Here is a 22,675-nt window from a genome sequence, read left to right as displayed (position 1 = left end):
AAAAAAATTACTTTCCATTAAGACTTATCAATATTAATCAAGTTGGCAAAATCATCTTGTCAGGAGATCCATAATCAAGTTCACCTTTGAACATCAGGACTTTAAATGTTTTCATTTATGATATATCATATTTAAGACCCAATTTACGATGTCAAGTTTTCTTTGCCAAGAAAAGAGTGGGAGACATTCACTAGTCAGATAATCTTTTATTAAAGTGGAACACACATTCCTTTGAGATCATGGCAGAGAACACATATTAAACATTTTAATCAAATGAAAATCTTTGCTATTTCTATAAGATGCAAATAACATAATTTTTTACTACATTATTTGTCTTTAAACGTCGTTAGTGCAGGATATATCTTATTCTTTATCCTTGAATTACATTGTACATTTAAAAGATACATCATAAATCTTTCAGAGCCTTCTGCCTGGCAGAGTTGCTCACGTAAAATTAAACACTGAGGTCTTTTTCCTTGCTTTCTCCTTCCTTACAATGATACTGACATATAACACTTAGGAAGTTTGAAGACATAAACATTTGTACTAAAATATCAAGACTAGCCCTAGATCAATGACCAAAGATACCACATTAACAAAATAGACCACTGTCAAAGCCATTTAAAAAACTTTAACAAAGTTTTACAATTTGTTATTATTATTCTTCTATATTTGTTTTTTTTAAAAACTAATGGAATTTTGAAAATCTGGTTATCTTCCTGAAAGTAAATTCAGGATTATTATGTCTCCTCAGAAAAATATGTCTCCTCATGCATACAGCTAAACAAAATGTAAGTAATTAGCTAAGAGCAATTTATTTTCTAGGTAAGAAGCATTTCAATAACTTTTGTAAAGTACTGGTTTCAAACACATAAAGAAGAATTTTTTTATTAAAGTGAGCTTACTAACAAATATAAAGTATCATAAGATTATACACATTTCTACCACCCAATATAAGCTGATTCTAAGCTATTTGTGGAGTATATTTTACTTTAGGTACACTGCCAAAAAGTTAAAAATAAACATAATTAGGTGGCCAGAGAAAACACTGCTGCATAGCAAGACTTTAGCTCTATTCAGAAACTTTGTATCCTTCACTCAGTCACCACAAAACTGCCTGGTCTTAACCTATAACAAAAAAAGACAGACAAGGCATTTTTCAACTATGGAAATATTTCAAAATATAACCTAATTATCAGAAAAGCTAAGAGATCCCTACAAGTCCAGTGTCCCACACAATCCTTCAACAATCCTGGATCCGAAAAAACATGAAACTCCAGACGATGGATCTTCTTCCACTCCTCTACTTATCAGCCAGACTGAAAGGGCTGCAAGGCACTGAATCCTACACCTCTTCTATGGTAACTACTCTAAGTAGCAGTTCTTAAAAGAAGATGCTATACTCCATCCACAACGTCTGGACATGGTGGGTACTGAAAATGCTGTGCCTCCAATTATTTAAAATAATCCTGAGTGAAAGACATCTGTCTTCTACTCTCAAGAAAACTGAGTACAGCTATCAAAACCAGGGAAAAAGTGGTGCTATGTTCAATGGATTCCTGCCAAGATCTAACAAAGGCTGAGAAAATATCTATCTAACATAGGTTCTCTCACTGCTTGGAAATACTATGAAAATTTCACTTGATTTCAAAAGCTATATCATACACCTTTAGAGACAGTTTTCAATGAGAGAAAGAACTTAAATTTTAAAGTCAGGCATATACACCCAGGTTCAAATCCAGTTCTTCCATTTCTTAGTTCTCTGATCTTGGGCAAGTCACTTAACCACTCTGAGCCTCAGTCTCCTCATCTATAAAATGAAAATAGTAATAATAATAATAATAATAGAATGCATAGTTGCTGGGAGGCTTTGAGATATAATTAATGTTCAACAAGTGTTGACAAGGATGTAGAGAAATCAGAACCCTCACACATTACTGATAGGAAAGTAAAATGGTGCAATCCCTTTGGAAAACAGACTGGTAATTTCTCAAATAGTTAAACACAGAGTTAACATACTACCCAGCAATTCCACTCCTAGGCATATACCCAAGAGAAATTAAAATACATATAAATGAAAAAATTTGTACACAAATGTTCATAGAACTGTTACTCATAATAGCCAAAAGTGAAACAACCCAAATGTCCATCAACTGATGAATGGATTAATAAAATGTGGTATATCCAAATAACAGAATATTTTTTGGCAATAAAAAGGAGTGAAGTGGGGCCAGCCCATGGCCCAGTGGTTAAGTTCACATGCTCCGTTTTGGCAGCCCAGGGTTTCGCCAGTTCAAATCATGGGCACGGACATGGCACCGCTCATCGGACCTTGCTGAGGCAGCATCCCACATGCCACAACTAGAAGGACCCACAACTGAAAATACACAACTATGCACCAGGGGGCTTTGGGAGAAAAATGAAAAACAAAATCTTTAAAAAAAAAAAAAAAACGGAATGAAGTACTAATAAATGCTACAACATTGGTGAACCGTGAAAACATTATGTCAAGTCAAAGAAGCCAGTCACCACAGACTACATATTGTATAAGTCCATTTATATGAATGTCCAGAACAAGTAAATCTATAGAAAGCAGATTAGTGGTTACCTAGGGCCGAGCAAATGGGGCAAAAGGGGAAGAGTGATGGCTAAGAAAGGCAGGGTTTCTTTTTGTGGTAATGAAAATGTTCTAAAATCGATTGTGGGGATGGATTCACAACTCTGTGAATACACTAAAAGCCACTGAATTATAACAGTTTAAATGAGTGAATTACATGGTATATGAATTATATCTTAACAAAGCTGTTAAAAAATGCCTGTGCTACGGCACACGTACATTTATACATAGAATATCCAAACTCATATACCCAAAAGCAGAGAATTAATTAAGATTAGGTAGATATTAAATACACATAAACACATAATCCTACTTATGTATTTAAAGGCAGTTCCATTTCTAGCCATGATGAAGTAACTGGTACCAGACTAGCCCACCTGGAGTAACATCTATAAAACTGGACAAAATATATGACTCTACTATTTTTAGGTATAAAACAACTGGCAGCACAGGAGGCATGGACCATGTTCGCTCCAGCTTTCCACCTGAAACACTCACTCTCTCAACCACATCACAAGGAAGTGGAGCCTAAGCCAAGCACGATGGTCTCAGTGAACTGAGATCAGAGTTCTGGACTACTGGGATGGTGAGAATTTACAGGACAAGGTAGTGGAGAGGAGGCAACACTGCAAAGGGGCGGCCCTAGAAAACGCATGGGGATTCCCTGAGCATCCTTAGCTGAGTACTGGGCTACACATAAGCCAGGGTGAGATTCCATGCGGCCTAGGAGAGTCAATGCTGCAGGTCTAAAAGCTGGACAGATACCAGAAGCTGCAAACTGCTGGGAGACGTTGGAATTTCAGCTCAGCCAGAGTGGAGACATTGCTGTACGCCCTAGGCATGCAGGCTTTCAGTTGAAACCCCAAAATTCAACACTTTTTAAAGAAAGACAACACAATCGAGACTTCCTATAATGTGTCATCCACAATGTCCAAATAATCAAAAATTACTAGATGTGCAAATAAAATGTGACCCATAGTCAGGGGGAAAAAGCAGTAAATCAAAACAGACCATGAGATGACTCTAATGTTGGAAACATCAGGCAAGAGCTTTGAAATAGCTATTATAAATATGTTCAAGCACTTAAAGGTACAATATCAGAAATGAAAACTTCACTAGATGGGCTTAAAAGCAGATTGAAAACTATAGAAAGACCAATGAATCAGAAAACAGATTAATAGAAATCATCCAATCTGAAGGACACAGATATCAAACAGTTTAACATATGTATAATTGGAGCCCAAAAAGGAAAGCGAATGGAACAGAAAAAAATATTTGAAGAAATAATGGCCCCAAATTTCTCAGGTTTATTGAAAAACATCACCTATGGATCCAAAAAGCTCAGTGAACCTCAAGCAAGATAATTACAAATATACCACATTAGTCACATCACATTCACACTGCGGAACACCAAAGATAAAGAGGAAAAAAAGCTATCAGAGAGAGGGGAAAAAAGCACATTATATAGAAGAGAACAGTATATAAGAAACAGCTAACTTCTCATCAGATAATAGCCAACTTCTCATCAGAAACAATGAAGGCCAGAACACAATGGAGTGACCAACTGTCAACCTAGAATTCTATATCCAGCAAAAATTGTCTTTCAAAAATGTAGGTGAAATAAAGACATTTTCAGATGAGTAAAAGCTAAGAGAACTGTCACCAGCAGAACTGATATAGTATGCTGAAGGAAGTTCTTCAACCCAAAAGGAAACGATACCAGATGGAAACTCAAACCTGTATGTTGGTTTCAGGAAGAAGAGAGTCAAAATTGGTAAATATAAAAGATTTTTTTCCTTCTCTTAATCTCTTTAAAAGATAACTGTGTTTAAAGCAAAACTAACACTGTATTATGAGGCTTATAAAGTAAGCAGCACAATGCCTGGGATGGAGTAACTAGAATTGGACTATTGTAATAAGTATCTTACATGGAGTGGTATAATATTAACTCTAAGTATACAGTGATAAATTAAAGATGCATGGTGTAACACCCAGAACAACCACTTGAAAAAGAGAAATAGGTAAATGCAAGAAAAGAAAAATGGAACACTAAAAACATTCAATCAGCTCAATATAGCTCAGACACACCTCTACAGTAAAACAGACAAAACAATTCCCCCATGGAGAAAGTTGGCTAATAATGCAAAATACATTTCACCACAGAAACAATATTTTAAATGATTACTGATGTAAAATCTTTGGATAAAGTTAGCTAAAATAGAATGAGAAGCTGGGCAGAAATCTAACCACCCAATATGTTTCCTCATTTGGAGACAAAACAATTCCACAAGAAAGAACGGAACACGGTAGTGCATAGAGCCTGTTTCCCCAACTCTGAACTACAACCAGCTGGAGACTAGTCATTTATGAAGAGAAGTCTGTAAATCAAGTATTCTTAAAACTCATACATATTAGAAGTAAACTGTAAAGCCTACTAATGATTAAAATCACTTCACTAAAAACTAATTAAAAGCCAAAAATGACATTTTAGCATCAGCTAATGTAAACTTTTACAATATCTGTTATGTTTAACAGACATGCAATAAAACGTTTACCAGTACTGTATCATTTAATTTTAGTTTTGAAAGTAGGTAATATTCACATAGTTCAAAATTTAAAACATACAGAAAAAAGTATACAATAAAAAGTCTCTGCCTCTTGTCCCCATTCTCCAGCCGCCAATGGGAGAAAAACAAATACCACTAAAATATAACCAAGGGGTATACGCCCTCAATTGTTTCCTGTGGGACCACAGACATGGTAACACTTTTTATAACACCAGAAATAACATTTTCCTTCTGAATTGAGCTTATTTCAAAGTTCACAAAACAGAAAACATCTGGATGACAAGACACTCATACACGAACGCCAAAAAGGAGATCAAATGAAATGTTAAAATAAAGCATCACCAAGGAATACTGCGAGGACACAATAACAAGAAGCAAAAATATCAGCTAAGGTTCTATTAAGTCAGTCCTGACCAACACATGACAGGAAACTCACAGCAATGGAACAAAGGAGGGGGTTACAAGTTTCTCTGCCTAGTTCCCAAATTAGTCACTGAAGAGCCAAAAGCACAAACCAGACTTACAAACTCCTGCTTATGCATCAGATCATTCCTGAAGACTGACACTGACAAAACAGAACGGCATCTGTGGGATTCAAATGAACATCTGAAGGATTTACGAAGAAAAACATCGATTCACCATCAAAGCCCTCCTCAGGTAAAAGGCTTCATACTTTCAAGACTAAATTGCCAATCCTCAATTATTAAGAGGCAAATTATTCAGCTGGGAGTAATTCTAGCCCTTTTTTGTCCTTCCCTGCTTTCAGTTTAGCCACTTTGCTACTCATTAATGCTTTCACCTGAGAAGTAACAGGAGTTCCGCAAAAATACAGCTGCCTGGAGCGCCCTTAGACCACCAGAATACCAAACGTGACAAGACGTTTAACCACTCCTACATTCCTAGGAGGAGAATCCTTAGAGGCCACTGGCCTATTGGCCCAATACCTATGGCAAATATAAAAACCCACTCCTTACTTAATTCACCGAATTCAAAAGGAGTTGTGAGCAGAGAGACAAATGGTTTCCGAGGAGCCCCTTATTCCCAGTCTGCTTGAGACAACTGGTATTCCAGCCATACCTTTCACAATCTAACTCCAACACGTTTTTCACACTTTTATAGGATACAGTAGGAGTAAATTAGAAATGGGTCCCTGTGGCAAACAAGGCAAAACAATAATGTGGCAAAAGCCATATTACTGCCACCAATACCTTATTTCTTGCTGGGAAAGACCACCTCTCCAAGAAGAGAGTCACATTCCAGCCTCCTCTGCAGTTAGGCATGCACGAGCTTACGAAGCAAACTCAGCCAACGAGATACAAGGGAAAGTCTACTGGGATAAGTTCTGGGAGAAACTGTCTTTCCTAGTAGAAGGAAAAGAGGAGGGAAGGAAGGGAGGCAAAATCTGCATAAGGAGAAAATGCCCTTCCCTCCTCTTCTTCCACCTAACGTTGTTGGAGGAGAGTATCACCCTGGAGGTGCAGAAGCCACCCAGCAATCATGAGGAGAATCATTACCAACACACGAGAGATGGACAGTACCCAGGACTGCTGATCCTGGTAAGGAGATCCTTTACTCAAGTATTACCTGAACAGTTTATCTTTGAGGCTCATTACATTTTTTTAATCCACAGGTTACTCTCTAGTGAATGAGTAAGTCACAGACCATAATTTCTGAACTGATGTTCTCAATTACTTAACAAAATTATAGTTCACATGCATTTACTGAGCATCTATTATGCCCCACACACTACACGACAGCTTCCATATGCATTACTTTATTTATCAAAATAATCCCATACAGTATTATAATTATTACCATTTTAGATGAAAAACAAAAAGCTCAGAGAAGTTTAAGTGACTTGTGCCCAAAGTCACACAGTTAATAAGAGATTAAAAACTAGGACTGGTACCCAGGTTGTATGCCTCTAAGCCAGTGTTCATTCCAGTATATCAGTTACCCATCACAGATCACCTTCACCATCTCTCAGACTTACATACCTGGGTGTGGCTAAAAAGACCAAATAAGGGAAAGTGCACACAAAAATTGTTCAACACGTCTATACTTTTTTTTTTTTTTTTTGAGGAAGATTAGCCCTGAGCTAACATCTGTTGCCAATCCTCCTCTTTCTGCTGAGGAAGACTGGCCCTGAGCTAACATCCATGCCCATCTTCCTCTACTTTATAAGTGCAACGCCTGCCACAGCATGGCTTGACAAGCGGTGCCATGTCCGCACCAGGGATCCAAACAGGCAAACCCCGGGCCGCCAAAGCAGAACGTGCAAACTTAACCTCTGCGCCACCAGGCCGGCCCCTTCAACACTTCTATTCTTAAGCTGAGTGGTGGATAAGCTTCATTATTAGTCCGTGGTTCAATCCCATCTGGTTCATGAAAGTATCCTCCGTTCAAGTCTATAAATTGTAAAACTATTTCTGCAGTGGGCTACAACGGCCACCTTGTCCAGAACCAAATCCTCACATTTTAGGAGCAGATAAAGATCTATGAACAAAAGTTTATGAACTCATAAACCATTAATAGCAATAAGAAGGGGCATTATTAAAATCTTGACTCTTCCAATTCAAGTAAGCAGTGGTCTGTGACAAGTTGCATCATCTCGAATTATAATTCCCCATTTCCTCCTCTGCCTAGTTGTATCTCCTATTTTTAGTCTCCCCCTCCATAACTGACCATAATGTGGAAGTATATATTTAAAATTTAAATTCATTTAGTCAGTTAAGTGCCACATTATCTTTTAATTTTAAAATCAAGTAATCTTTTTTTGCCTTTCTATCAACAAAACGTTAAGTATGGTCCTACCTAATCTTTTCCTTGCAGCCCTGTTTTAAAAAATTCTCCCTCTCAATATTTACATCATTTTTAAGTTTTCATTTGAAAGAACACTGGATTGAGAAGCAATAATGATTGCTGAATGAATGAAAAAAGACCTGGGTCCAGTATCTGATCTGCTACTTCCAGTTTTCATCGTATCCAAAACACCACTGATGGCAAGATACATTACTATTTTTTGAAGAAGATGATTAGCCCTGAGCTAACATCTGTGGCCAATCCTCCTCTTTTTGCTGAGGAAGACTGGGCCTGAGCTAACATCCGTGCCCATCTTCCTCCACTTTATATGTAGGACACCTACCATAGCATGGCTTGCCAAGCGGTGCCATGTGCACGCCCAGGATTCTAATCCTGGTGGCGAAACCCTGGGCTGCCCAAGCGGAACATGCATACTTAACCACTGTGCCACCGGGCCAGCCCCAAGATACATTATTTTATGTTCTACTAAGAAAAAAATGCTTCCAACTAAATTGATACAATACCCTGTCACAATTTAAAAAAATTTTTTTTATTACATAGGAGAGATTCCTTTTGGTGAGGAAGATTGGCCCTGGGTTAACATCTGTTGCCAATCTTCCTCGTTTTTTTTTTCTCCCTAAAGCTCCAGTACATAGTTGTATATCCCACTTGTAGGTCATTCTAGTTCTTCTATGTGGGATGCTGCCACAGCATGGCTTGATGAGCGGTGTGTAGGTTCATGCTGAGGATCCAAACCTGTGAACCCTGGGCCGTGAAAGCAGAGCATGCAAACTTTACCACTCAGCCACGGGGCCAGCCTCCCATCACAATTTTTATTTGCACTTATTAAAAGAGTTCTCTTAAACTTAGTCAGATTTTTAGCATATATTTCTCTTATGTATAAATTTTACAAGATAGGGGCCGGCCCCATGGCTGAGTGGTTAAGTTCGCATGCTCCGCTTCAGCAGCCCAGGGTTTTGCCAGTTCAAATCCTGGGCGCGGACATGGCACCGCTCATCAAGCCATGCTGAGGCAGTGTCCCACATGCCACAACTAGAAGGACCCACAACTAAAAGTACATAACTATGTACCGGGGGGCTTTGGGGAGAGAAAAAGGAAAAATAAAATCTTTTTAAAAAAAAAACAGTTTTAAATTTTACAAGATAAATGAAATAAACTGGTGCATAAACTGGCCACATTCAGAGTCAAACTGTTCTGAATCACTTTTTTAAATCAGTCATTGACACCCATGTTTCTCCACACAATATTCTCTGTGCCATCAAAAGCCCGGGTGATCCAACAACTTTGTTCCAACCATTATCTCTGGGATTTTCTTCCGAGCCTGCTGACACCTATTCGGCAAGTTCTATACAGAAAGAGACAATGACAACTGCATCACAGCCAAAAGCAATGCTAAGATGTATCTGGATTTCAGAAATGTAAGAATCTAAAAAAATGTGCTTCTTAGAATTAATGAAACACAGTAACTTCCTTTGTTACCTTGAATAAGACAAAAGTCTTCCCAGGCTGTAGCCAAAATTTCCACTAATAATAGTAGCTGCCTATACCGAATACCCCCCATGCTCAGTACTTCACATATGTCATTTAACTTTTACAGAAAATCAAAAGGTAAGCATTAACCTTGTTTCACATGCATGAAATATGAGGTTCAGAGAACCTTAGTAATTTATCCAAGATCACTCAGCTAATAAGTGGCAGAGCTGGGTTTCAATCTCTGTTCTACCTTCAAAGTCTTTATTCTTTCCACCACTTCAGTGGTTCTCAAAATTTAGTGCACATAAAAATCACCTCAGGTGATTCTTCCACAGAGTGGGGAAAATATTGCAAATACTGCATATACCTGCAAATCACATAGCTGATAAGGTGTATGTATAAAGAGCTCTTACAATTCAATAAGAAAGTCAAATAACCCAATTAAAAAATAGGCAAAAGATCTGAATAGACATTTCTCCAAAAAAGATATATAAATGGCCAATAAGCACATGAAAAAATGCTCAACATCATAAGCTATTAGAGAAATGCAAATCAAAGCCACAATATGCTACCACTTCACACCTAGAATGGCTATAATGAAGGAGACAGAAATAACAAGCGTTGGCAAGGACATGGAGAAACCAGAACCTTCATACATTATTGCTAGTGGGAATATAAAATGGCGTGGCCACTTTGGAAAAAAGTTCCTCAAAAAGTTAAACACAGAGTTACCAATGACCCAGCAATTCCATTACTAAATATATACCCAAGATAAATGAAAATATATGTCCACACAAAAATTTGTACACGAATGTTCAAAGGAGCATTATTCACAATAGCCAAAACGTCCATCAACTGATGAATGGATTAATAAAATGGGGTATACCCATACAAGGGAATATTATTCGGCAATAAAAAGGAATGAAGTATTGATGCTATAACATGGACGAAACCTGCAAACATTCTGCTAAGTAAAAGTCAGTCACAAAAGACCACATATTGTATGATTCTATTTACATAGATTCCATTTCTGTAGAGAGAGAAAGTAATTGCTTCAGGCTGGAGAAGGTGATGGGAAGTGACTACTAATAGAGTTTCTTTCGGGGAGACAAAAATGTTCTAAAGTTGAACTGTGGTGATGGTTGTACAACCCTATGAATATACTAAAAACTTTAAATGGGTTAATTGTGTGGTACGTGAATTACATCTCAATAAACCTGTTTTTAAAAAACCCTCTGGACCAAACTACCTCTAAGGTTCCTTTCTAGACATAACAGTCTCTGAGACAATGAAAAAAGTCTCAGAGCACCCATAAACAGACTTCAGAACCCAATCCGCAGTGACTCCCACGAACCTACAGTTTGTGTAGGTTTACACAGTACAGCAATTCCTCACTTGAGGTCGCCAGACCTCCAGGTGTCTACAAAGGAAGGACAGGTGCTTCTTGAGCCAGTTTCAATTTTTCAGAACATCTGTAAGAAACCACACACTCAGCCTTCTCAGAGGGCAAGTTTTAGGTACCTGTGCCTTTGGCTGGACTCACATTAGTAGTTTTAAACTACTTATTCAAAGCGGACTGACAGCTCGATGTACAAAAAGTAAAAAATAAGAAAACAAATTACCAGTTAAAATGTACTTTTTGAGAGGCAAAATGTTTCCAAAAAATGAGACCCATGATGAGTTCCTTGATTAAAAGCTTAGGAAATACAGATACAAGGGAAAGTAGACTAGTCTAGAAATTAGGAGAAACAGCTTAGAGTTCTCCCCAGTATAATTCGCTTCATCTCATTGTGCCTCAGTTTCCAATCTTCATCTACAATATCAACAAATGTGGGACTGCCAGGTGGTGTAGAGGTTAAGTTTGTGGGCTCCACTTCAGCACCCTGGGGTTCACAAGTTCGTCTCCTGGGTGCAGACATACACACTGCTCATCAAGCCATCATGTGGCACCATCCATATACAAAATAGAGGAAGAGGGGGCAGGCCCTATGGCCAAGTGGTTAAAATTCCATGCGCTCTGCTTCCACAGCCCAGGTCCACAGGTTCAGATCCCGGGCGCAGACCTACTCCACTCATCAGCCATCTGTGAAGGCATCCCACATACGAAATAGAGGAAGACTGGCACAGATGTTAGCTCAGGGCTGATCTTCCTGAAGCAAAAAAAAAAAGAGGAGGATTGGCAACGGATGTTAGGTCAGGGCAAATCTTCCTCACAAAAAAAAAAAATAGAGGAAGACTGGCACAGATGTTAGTGAGGGCCAATCTTCCTCAGCCCCAAAAAAGAGACATGAACAGCAATCCACAGAAAAGAAAATGTTAAAAATCCACAAATGTGATAGTATCGATCTGACTCTAAAATTCTATGATTTTTTCCATATTATATAATGACCTCCTAAAAATGTCTGCTAAGAAGGTAGTTCTTTATATTCTGGGTCCCTGCAAAGAACTTTCTTTACTGACTCTACTTCGCACATCATTAGAATAAACAATACTAAATATACAACACTAATAAACGATACATAGGATGTTGTATAGAAACCTACTTATAAGTGGTCTTAGAAAGCAAAGAGAGGGATTGGCCCCATGGCCTAGGGCTTAAGTTCAGCACACTCTGCTTCAGCGGCCCTGGTTCGCAGGTTCGAATCCCAGGCACAGACCTACACCACTTATGAGCCCTGCTGTGACGGCAACCCATGTATAAAGTGGAGGGAGGAAGACTGGCATAGATGTTAGCCAAGGGCTAACCTTCCTCAGAAGAAAAAAAAAAAAAGGGAGGAAAAAAATAATAATAATAAACTAAAAAGAAAGTAAAGTATGCTTGTCTACTGCTGACAGCAAAAGTCAACAGGAAATGCTTAAGTAGAAAATCTCCCCAAGGCATGGAGTGTCCTTGATTAAGAACAAATGAGTTATCTTTCCTTCTCATACTTTATTTCCAACACACCAGCTTCCAAATGCATCCCTGGAACAAATGAACTGAAGAAGGGGAGGAGAGCAAAGGAAAAAAGCTGCATCATAATTGGTCTCCTCCCTTCAAAATTCCAGAAGATGAGAAGGGGGGAGGGGAACTAGCTATGACCCAGCATAAAATTCTTCTATTTACAGCTTACTGCATCGTGGTGTTTTGTTTTGTTTTGGTTTTACTTTTTTTAAAGTCACAAAAACTTTCCTCCACCTACTAGTAATTTCTTTATATTAAAAATAAAAAGCTATTTGCACTTTTTTGAGTGAATTCATACTAACTTAAACTGAGCGTAACACTGGTTGGGGGGAGCCATTGGTGAGAAAGAGTGATATTTGTGGGGTTTTGGAGAAGAGAATGGTGGGAGCCTCAAAAAGGGAAAAGCAGGCAAGATCCTTTGCAACACAGTATCTATGAAAAGCCAAGTTCAGAGATTTCTAATGAATTTTCAAAAGGTCATTCCACTGCTAGGACAGACCAGAAAAGCCAAACCACCTCCCTCCTCAAGGAACTAAAGTTATCATGAATACCAAGAGTAGGCAATTTTCAACTTCCAATTCAATATTATCATTTAAAAAAAAAAAGCAAATCAGAAACCTATAAACTCAGGTTTTAGGAGGTAATATAACACTCTGTTCACACCTATATAGAAGGGATTCATTACATTAATTTAATATAAAAGAAGAACCCATTGACTCCTTTAACAGTAAAAAACCCATTAATCCTTGGAGCCCCAACAATCTCTGCATTTATGTATAACGTATAAATAAAGACATACTCTACATCAAATGGCACAGTACATTTTAAAATGAGCCTATGAATCAAAGTACGTAACACAAGCTCAACACACCCCTGATCTAAAGACACACTACAGCCCCCTCCAAACAGAGCTTATAAAATATGTCAGCTAAAAACAAATAAGGTGCATGGAAATATAACCAATCACATTAATTTAACAATTCTGCTAGCCTAAACAAAGGGTACAAAGACACAAAAATGAATAAGACTTAGCCACTGATTTCAAGGAATTCACATGAGGGGGGAAGCCAGAAGCATGTGCAAATTCAAAATTCTCCGAGATCACAGAGAACAACAAACTCGCCAACTTAGTGGTAACCAGAATTTGTCAGGTGAAAAGGTAAGAGGAAGGGTACCAAGAGGTAGACAAGAGCACAAACAAAGGCAAGATGTAGAGAGCACGATTAGCTAACCAGAAGTCCTGAGTGGCCAGGGCAGGGGGAAGAAAGAGGAAGGATGCATGGGCATGAAATGGTAGTAATTAAGCCAGCAAAGGAAGCTTGCAGCTAGGTTGCAGAAGGCTGTATATGCTATGACAAGGTGTTTGGTCTTTACCCAGAAGGCCACAGAGAATCTGATATACAATAATGTTTTTAGAAAGCTAACTGGTGACAACGTAGAAGACAGAGTTAAAAGGAGAGACTGGGAGGTGGAATACTGCAATAATTATGATATCACTGCAATACTGCAAGTGAAATGCGATGGTGTCAGCAATAATACAAACAACTAAACAACAGTAGCAGGAGCAACAACCTATATCAACTTAGCAGTGATTGTGTGCCACATCTTGCATGCACTGTCATTTGATCCACACAACCTTTATGAACAAAAGCCACGACTGCCTCATTTTACAAAAGAGAAAACTTAAGTTTAGAAAGGTTAAGTCATTTTCCAGAAGTCAGCACAGCTAGGAGGTGACAGAGCCTGGACACAAACTCATGATTATTTGCCTTGAATGTCCATATACTTGACCATAAGCCCTTGCACCAAGGTACAGGCAATAGGGGAAAAAGAGAAAAGAAAGCAAACAAGAAGTTTTTAGAAGATATAATCAACAGGACTTAATGACCACTGATCACCCATTCCCCACAGAGGGTCTTCGCTTACACACTAATTTTGGCTTCTTAAACTGCTTCTGAAAATTTATTATACTTTCTTCAGCTAGAGATTTCTACTAAAACACCTTAATTCACTTAATAAACATTTAAAACTAAATTTTTAACCATACGAAGAGTTTTGGGTATCTTGCACAGGAATTAAGACTAAAAATTTCCCTGTGGCCACAAGAAAAACAAAAAGAAACAAATACAGAATTAGAGTACTTTTCAGTAAGAAAACAATGATCTTGGTATATCCAAGTTTGGGTGAGACTAGATTTATATGCCTGGTTAGAAACCCTAAAAAGATAGGTATACGGTAGAAATAGTCATAAGTAGTACCTAAATTAAATGGGGGGGGGCGGGAAAGGAACTCTTTAAATTAAAATCTTTGGGCTACAAACAATTCAGCTATCCAAACACATATAATTTTATTATAATAACATATAGTTAATATTTTTCATAAAACCTACATGAGGTTGTACACCACAGGAAAAAAGAGGCAACTGATGAGGCTCACAGACCTAATTCCAATTTGAAAAATGTATTACTAAAGGGAGATAAGTAAGACTTGCAGCCACTCTGTTTCAACATGCAAATCATCTTCTATCCTTTACAAAAACATGTTTGTTGAACTGTCAGTTTGTTACAGGACTGTTCAATAAAATAAGTGGTGTTTCTTTCAATAAAATGAGTCATGCTTCCCTCTATGAAGATAGTGATTTTCACAATGCAAGCAAAATATTTTACCTATTAAATTCAAAGTTATCTTGATTATGAATACAGGTAACTTTAATGCTAAAGATAAAATATGATAAACACTTTTCCCACTAAACGTAACGTTTAAAGACAAAGTTATATTTGTCACATTCAAAAAAACAGTGCTAGTATATAATCATCTAAGGTTGACTGGCTCACCACCAGATATTAACCATTAACCACAGGCGTCAGTTTAGAAATCTGTGTGAAATCCTTAAGGTCATTTACTGTTACGATTCAGTGGAAAGATTATTTAAATAAGAATTTCTACTTCAAGGATTATAGTTTGATAAAGGCCCTTGTCTTTTCATAATAGTATATGTACATTATAGGTTCCGCCACTAAAGGGAAAAAAGTTTGTACTGTGTTAGTTCCAGTTATAATTTCTAGCTGAGTCAAAGCTCAGAACTGCCTTAAAGCAGGAAATCAAAAAGGAAATTCCATCACCAGTTCCCGGAGCTTGTTAACTCAAGGGTTCTTCGAAACAGACATACAGAAGTTCCCAAACTACTTACTATAGCCTTACCTCATATCTTCAAGCAAATCACATTCTGCCTGATGTTTGGCTTGAAGTTTTGTCATCTGCTCAACTTGAATGTTTTTCAGTTCTTGTGTAACTTTCACCTAAAATACACCATATATTTATGAAGGCCTTACTGCAACTCTAACAACAAAAAATTTTACTTAAGGAAAATACTTAAACTTGTCAGAATGTATACCTCTGGCTCCCCTCTCCCCTGAAGACCACGACTTCATTATTAGCCACCGAGTTTTGTTTACCGAAGATACTTAATGAAACATCTAGCCAAATAATCTGAAACAGAGGCTAAATGAAAGCACAGGAGTATAAAAATTACAGATTAAAGAGGTGCAAAATAAACTGCTAGTCATTCCATTTTACACACAAGCTCAATACACATCTAGGTGTTCTTAGTTTTAAAAGTCTGTCTTCTATCTCTTCCCCAAAAAAGACTCAAAGACATTAACACCAGGAGAGGTGAGCAGCGTGTAGATGGCAGAAGGGAGCATAAGAATGCCTAATATCTAATGACCGAAATTTACACAATCACGAAATTATATGCATGAATCGACTACATAAATTATTCCATAACGGCTGCGAGAAAGCACACTGTCTCAGGATGATGCCCTCGACTCGCTGACAGCGCATCAAATCACAATCTCTTTCTCACAAAGGAGAAAGCAAAAGTGACCTTCCAGCATATGCGGTGTCTTTAAGCCACCCCAGCGAGCCGGTCCCCGTGGCGGCTCCGCTTCAAACAGCTAGAACAGCAAATGCAAGCTGGCCAGTGCCTCGCCCGCCAGGCCCGGACCCCAAGGTTCCAGGTTCCAGAGGGGCCTGGAATCCCCGCCGCCGGAGCCGGGCTTCCCAGACGGGTGGGAGGTACTTGGGCGAAAGAAAAAAAGACACACTTAGCTGGAGAACCGGATTAAGAAAGAAAAGAGAGGAAACAGGAGTGACTTAGGCATTCAGTAAATGCCTGCCCACGAGGGGAGGACAGAACAGCGTCCTGCACCCAGCGCCCGGAGTAGACACTCAGTCACCATCTGCAGGATTAAAAAGACAAGGACGCAGCCTCAGCCCCTGGGAAAGCTGGGGAAGCGGGCAGTGAAACAGTTCTCGAAGGGCGCAGCAGGGCAGCTGCTGACAAGGCCAGAGCACCCGTCACTCCCACCGCAAGCCCAGATCGCGGTGCACACGCCACGCACTGCCGGGTTCTCGCTCTCCTGGGGCGGCAGTACCACCGCTCCCTAGCCCCCAAGCCGGAGGGGCGGGGCAGGAGTGGAGGGAGAAAGGCAGGTCCGGTCAATGCTTAATTTCTTGTTTTCCCCTGGGGTGAAGGGCGGTGACTATCCCAACTTCTTTTCGGCCGCCCCGTGGGAAAAGCAGGCCAAACCATACGGTTAGGCTTGAAACAAATTCCCGACAAATTTGCAAATGGGTGAGGGTGAACAAGTAGCTGGAGGGCTCAAATCTGGAGCAGACTAAACAATCACACGAGCACAAGGCTCTGCAAAGCTGCAGGGGCTCCCCCGCCTCCCCTCGGTGCAGCCCCGAGAATGCACTTTGCAGCGAGCAGCACTGCCATGCGCGCGCGCACACACACACTTGCACGCCCGAAACTCTTGTGAAACGTCTGGGGGTCTCCAGTGCGGTGGAGCACACGAGCCGCGGCCGCCCCTCCGTCGGAAGGGTACCTCACACTCGCGCCTGCCCGCCTGGAGCCAGCGGCAACTCAGTGACAAGCGCGAGGCGACAGCAGTCACGGCCCCTTGCGGAAAAGGAGAAGGGGCGCGGCGGTCGCCCCGGCCGCGTTCCTTGTATGCACCCCCCCAAAACCCCAAGGCCCCCCCAGCTACACCCTCACCTTCCTCGGCGGCGGCTGCATGATGCTGAAGGAACATCAATCCTGCCCCGACGGCGGCTTGAGCTAGGACGAGGAGGAGGAGGGCCGAGAGGAGCGGGCGGCCCAGCGAGCGGGCGTGTGTGAAAGGAGAGCCTGGGAACGAGGACTCGCCCCCGAGGGAGCAAGGCCGGCGGGCGGCAGGAGGACCCGGGTCGGAGGGCGAGTGTGAAGAGAAGGAGGCGGAGCGCCGGGAAGGCCTGGGGCTCGGGCGGCCCGGGGGGTGTGTGAGGGAAGGAGGCGGAGCCCGCGAGGGGGCGGGGGCCCGGGAGCGGGGGCGCAGGGTCTCCGCGCTAGCCGAGTGGCTCGCGAGGAGCAGCCGCGTCGTCCGGCTCCCCGCCGCCGCCGCCGCAGCCGCGGGCTCCGCGGCTCCTCGCAGACGCGGCCCCCCCGCCCCCGACCCAGGCAGCCCGGCCCTCGCTGGGCCCAACGCCCCCGCTCGGCCCCCGGAGGAGGAAGGCGGCGCCGCGCTCTCCGCTTCGGCCCCTCAGCTCAGGCCGCGGGAATTTCCGGCCCTACCGCGCGGCGCAGCGCCCCGCTCCGGCGGCGGAAGGCACAGCTCAGACCCGAGCCGGGTTCCAGGGGCCGAGCCAGGCAGCGGGAGGGAGCACGGCCGCGGCGCGGGGCTCCGGATCCCGGCGCGGGGCGGGGGGAACTAACGGATCGGTCGGCAAATGGGAGGGGTAGAAACGCCAGCGGAGCACCAAGATCCCCCCGTTCTCTCCGAGAGTGGCACGTTCCAAACGCCTCCTGTCCTCCCTCCCCCACACGGAGAGCCAGCCGGGGGCTTCCCGCGCGCTTTCCCGCCCGCCTGCTGCGGCGCGCGCCTCCCGTCGGGGACGCGCACGTGGGCGGGACAGGGCTCTGCGCCGACGCACGCGCACAAGCCGCCCACGCCTCCTGCCGGCTTTTGCAGCTGTAATGTTCGAGTGCGTGCGTGCGTGCGTGTGTGTGTGTGTGTGTGGGGGGGGCGACGATCGAAGACAAGTTTCTCAATGGGGAGGGGGGCAGCATGCCTATGGCAGTAGGAGAGTTCCGGTTTTTGCTTCTTCTCTGTCCTCCAACACCCCTCTCTCATGAGCGCATGAGCCGGCCAGACAGACATGCATAGAGGGGGGCGAGCATGGACAAGTCCTTTCGCAGCCGGCCGCAGGTGCCTGACTGTTGCAGGGACTGGGGCGGGGTCTAGTTGTCCTTCAAAGAAAAAAAACGGCTCTCTGCTACAGGGCATTCAAGTCGAAGAGCACGGACTGCTGGAAGGGAACCGTGAGATCCTTGAGGCCAGAGCCCGCATTTCACAGATGAGGAGGCAAGTGCCCATAGAAGAGTGGAGACATTCTGAAGGTCACACAACAGGACTAGAATCTCTGGGTCACAAAGTGTTCTATGCGTTATAAAGAAACAGGTGCAGATGATTACCATAAGGAAAAGTAGAGGAGGCAGCACAACAATGGAGGAAGCCCTTGTCTGGGAGTCAGGACCCCTGGGTGCCAGTCTGCTCTGCCCGCCCCTGACTAGCTGGGTGAGCTCGGGCTTCCTCATCTGCCAATAAGGATGCTCATCCAGGCAGCCTCCCTCACCACGTTCCTGCGCTATCCAGACCGTTGCGGGGTAGAGGGGGAGGGGGGGCGGCGCGAGTATCAGCCTCCCTTGGAGCCTCCCTTGGAGTCCTTGGAAAAATGAAAATACTTCTTCGGAACCCACAGAGCTGTATGGAGGGTGAACTCGATCTCCCCACAGTTTTATCAGACCTTGGGGTCCCAGACACCTGTTCTGGCAAGTGCGGTCAGGCAAAACAGGAAAATGAGTGAGGCCTGGAAAGACCCAAGTAACTAGCACAAGGCCACCATGGCCAGAAACTGGGAAGATTGAACTTGAACCCAGGTTGTTTACATTGAGTTAGCCTAGATTCTTGTACAGGAAGGTGATAGAATCGGAGGTATGCTTCAATCAGATTAATCTAGAGCTGTGTGTGAACCAGGAGGCCAGGCTTGCTATTTCTGATTTCCTTGAAGCCATTCAAAAGTCAGCCCTCACCAGAGTCCACAGTTACTTTCAGAGAAGGCCTGGGGCAAGGGTACAGGGGAGTTGAGGCCCAACTCCCTGACAGCTGTGGGCCAGCAGCTAGAGCTCAGACGGGAGGTAGCCAGGCTGGGCTCCATCCAGTCTCAGCTCCACTACCAATTCATTGTGAGGCCTTGAGCCGGTCAGTTCACCTCTTTCAGCTTTTATTTCCTTTCTTGTAAAATGGGGCTATAATACCAGCCTTGCAGACTTGTTGTGTTAAATAGAATTTCTCCTAGCACAAGGCCTGGCACCATAGGCAGTGCTCAATAAATGCTCACTGATTCATCAGTCATCTGAAAAAATATTTGCTAAGGTCCTGCTTTGTGCCAAGCCTTGTGCCAGACACTAGGGATACAGGAGTGAGCAAGGCAGAATCAGCTGAGGGCTTCACCAAGGCTGAGTTCCAGATCAACCATTCCATGAATGACACTGGGCTACTGGGGGAGGGATAACACCGTGGTTGCCTAGAGGCGGTGTCCTGCACATTGAAGATGCTTAACAAAGATTTGCTGAATCTTAGTCCTGGGTGCGACTAGTCTGGCCCAGAGATTATCTTCCCTCTGGAAGTGTTCGCTTGGGGTATAAAGGTGCTGGGTGTTGGGAGAGGGGATCCAGCCTCTACTGTTGATCTGCTGGGACTTCTCTGGGCCTTGGTCTTCAACTGCAGAATAAGGTAAGTGAGCGAGCCTGGAACTTAGTAGACTCTTCAGAGATGAAGTCAGACCCTGGGACTTTATTTCATGGGTTTAGGAGGGCATCTTCCACCTGTTTTGCCATTATTCTGAAAGCAGGAATGGCATTGATTTTCTGGAGTGATTTTCTTTGGCGGTGTTATAAAAAGCTAAGGGGCAACACCAGATGTGCTTACTGGCTAACTGCTTTTTCAAAAATGTGGTTTTTTTAAAAAAAAATGTGTTTAATATTTACTAAGTGCTTTTCCAAACCCCAAACTTTCATATTACTTTTCTGACTTAATCTTCACCATAATCCTGTGAGGGAGTATTATTTTCTTCATTTTACAGATGAGGAAATGGGGGCTCAGAGAAGATAAGTGACTTGTCCTGAGGTGATAAATTTGGGACCAGAACCAGTTCTCCCATTTGCCTCTATGAAGAATGTTTGAAGCAATTGGAAGAGTTCACCCAGGAAAAGAGCAGACTCAGGAGGACGCAATCCATATGTCCCAAACTCCACAGGGATTGGGAAAGGGATTTCTGTGACTTATGTAAGCCTGACTTAAAATGTACACCTTTGGTTACTCACACAACTCAACAACAAAGAATCAAACAACCCGATCAAAAAAATGGGCAGGAGACATGAACAGACATTTCTCCAAAGAAGATGTACGGGTGGCCAATAGACACATGAAAAGATGCTCATCATCACTAATCATCAGGGAAATGCAAATCGAAACTACATTAAGATTTCACCTTACACCTGTTAGAATAGCAAAAATAACCAAAACAAAAAGTGACAAATGTTGGAGAGATTGTGGAGAAAAAGGAACCCTCATACACTGTTGGTGGGAATGCAAACTGGTGCAGCTGCTATGTAAAACAGTATGGAGATTTCTCAAAAAATTAAAAATAGAAATACCATATGACCCAGCCATCCCACTACTGGGTATCTATCGAAAGAACTTGAAATCAGCAATTCCAGAAGTCCCATGCACCCCTATGTTCATTGCAGCGTTATTTACAATAGCCAAGACATGGAAGCAACCTAAGTGCCCATCAGCTGATGATTGGATAAAGAAGATATGGTGTATATATACACAATGGAATACTACTCAGCCATAAAAAAGGATAAAATCGTCCCATTCACAAAAACGTGGATGGACCTTGAGGGTATTATGTTAAGTGAAATAAGCCAGATAGAGAAAGACGAACTCTGTATGACTCCACTCATAGGTGGAAGTTAAACATGTAGACAAAGAGAACAGATTAGTAGTTACCAGGGGAAAGGGAGGGTGCACACAAAGGGTGAAGTGGTGCACCTACAACATGACTGACAATAATGTACAACTGAAACTTCACAAGGTTGTAAACTATCATAATCTTAATAAAAAGTAAAAAAAAAAAAAAAAATGCACGTCTTTGAACTAGGCTGGGAACTTCTAGAGCCTTGCTTCTGCAATGCAGGCAAGCACTGCATCCCCAGTAAGATCTCTTCAGATTCTTTGAGGGAAATGCCACAGAGCTCTCCCGTGACTGCAGAGCAGCATGCACTGTGGCCCCAGAGACAGAACTGGGACAGGTCTCAGCTGCATCTAAGGAAGGAGTTTTTCCAGGCAGAGCAGCCCCTAGAGGGGATGAGCTCCTCCATCCCTAGGGTTGTGCAAGCAGGTGCTGGCTCCCTTCCATCATGGAGGCCGCAGGTGGGATTCTCACCCTGGGAAGGAATTAATATTAAGCTACTATTTATTTTGCCTCTTCCATATTTCAGGCATTGAACTAAGCAGGTTATTTACATTGTTTCTAACCCTCACAACAACCCTTCATGATATATATGACCCCATTTCACAAACTTCACAGACTGAGCTTAGAAATGAAATGACCTGCCCAAGGTCACACAGCTAGGACAGGAGAGCCAAGCCTGGCTCCCTCTGGCTCTGAAGCTGTACTCTTCCTCCAGTGTGCATTGGCTGTGCAGTCTCCCAGAAGAAATATTGTGTTAAGTTTAAGTCAGAACCAGGGTTGAAAGCTGGCCTGGAGCAGGTGTATGAGTGGGCATTGGAAGATAAGCTATTCCAATATTCCATAGGGCTCCCAGGAGAAACTCCAGAGAGGCAAAGTGTGCAGCAGCCCTTGAGCATGGTTAGAATGTGAACAGCACCCCACCCTCACCCCACCCTAGTCCAGAGTGGGCACCTAGGACAGCTTGGCACTCCATCCAAGGCCCTTTGCAGAGAAGGTGGCCACCATCCCATCTGCCCATACTGCACCAAGGCACTTCCCTACCCTTGCTGCTGCTGGGGTTCACAGCCCGCTCTGCTCCCTTTCCTGCTCTGTCATTATCTCTACTCACATTGGTACAGGCTGCTCAGGAGTACCTGTTAGCCCATCCAGACGCCAGCTCTTCCTTGCCTG

The 22,675-nt window shown here is 42.5% G+C and overlaps 1 protein-coding gene across 9 annotated transcripts in view; it reads right to left on the bottom strand.

Annotated features, from left to right (window-relative positions):
• FCHSD2 (FCH and double SH3 domains 2) overlaps positions 1-22,675 on the bottom strand; it is a 280,728-nt gene that overhangs the window by 250,912 nt on the left and 7,141 nt on the right. For 3 of the 9 annotated variants that reach the window (XM_070274437.1, XM_070274441.1, XM_023645793.2), the window contains exon 2: positions 15,623-15,720. In XM_070274437.1, the coding sequence (XP_070130538.1) occupies positions 15,623-15,720 (98 nt within the window). Of the gene's footprint in view, positions 1-15,622; positions 15,721-15,815; positions 17,166-17,483; positions 17,918-22,675 lie in introns of those variants that run through there. The other 6 variants (XM_070274436.1, XM_070274439.1, XM_023645796.2 and 3 more) reach the window with 5 other exon arrangements.

The sequence above is a fragment of the Equus caballus genome, chromosome 7, assembly GCF_041296265.1.
Source record: "Equus caballus isolate H_3958 breed thoroughbred chromosome 7, TB-T2T, whole genome shotgun sequence".
In the NCBI taxonomy this organism is placed as follows: Eukaryota; Metazoa; Chordata; class Mammalia; order Perissodactyla; family Equidae; genus Equus; species Equus caballus.
Note: the sequence above shows the minus strand (reverse complement) of the source record. Positions and strands in the feature narration are given on the sequence as shown.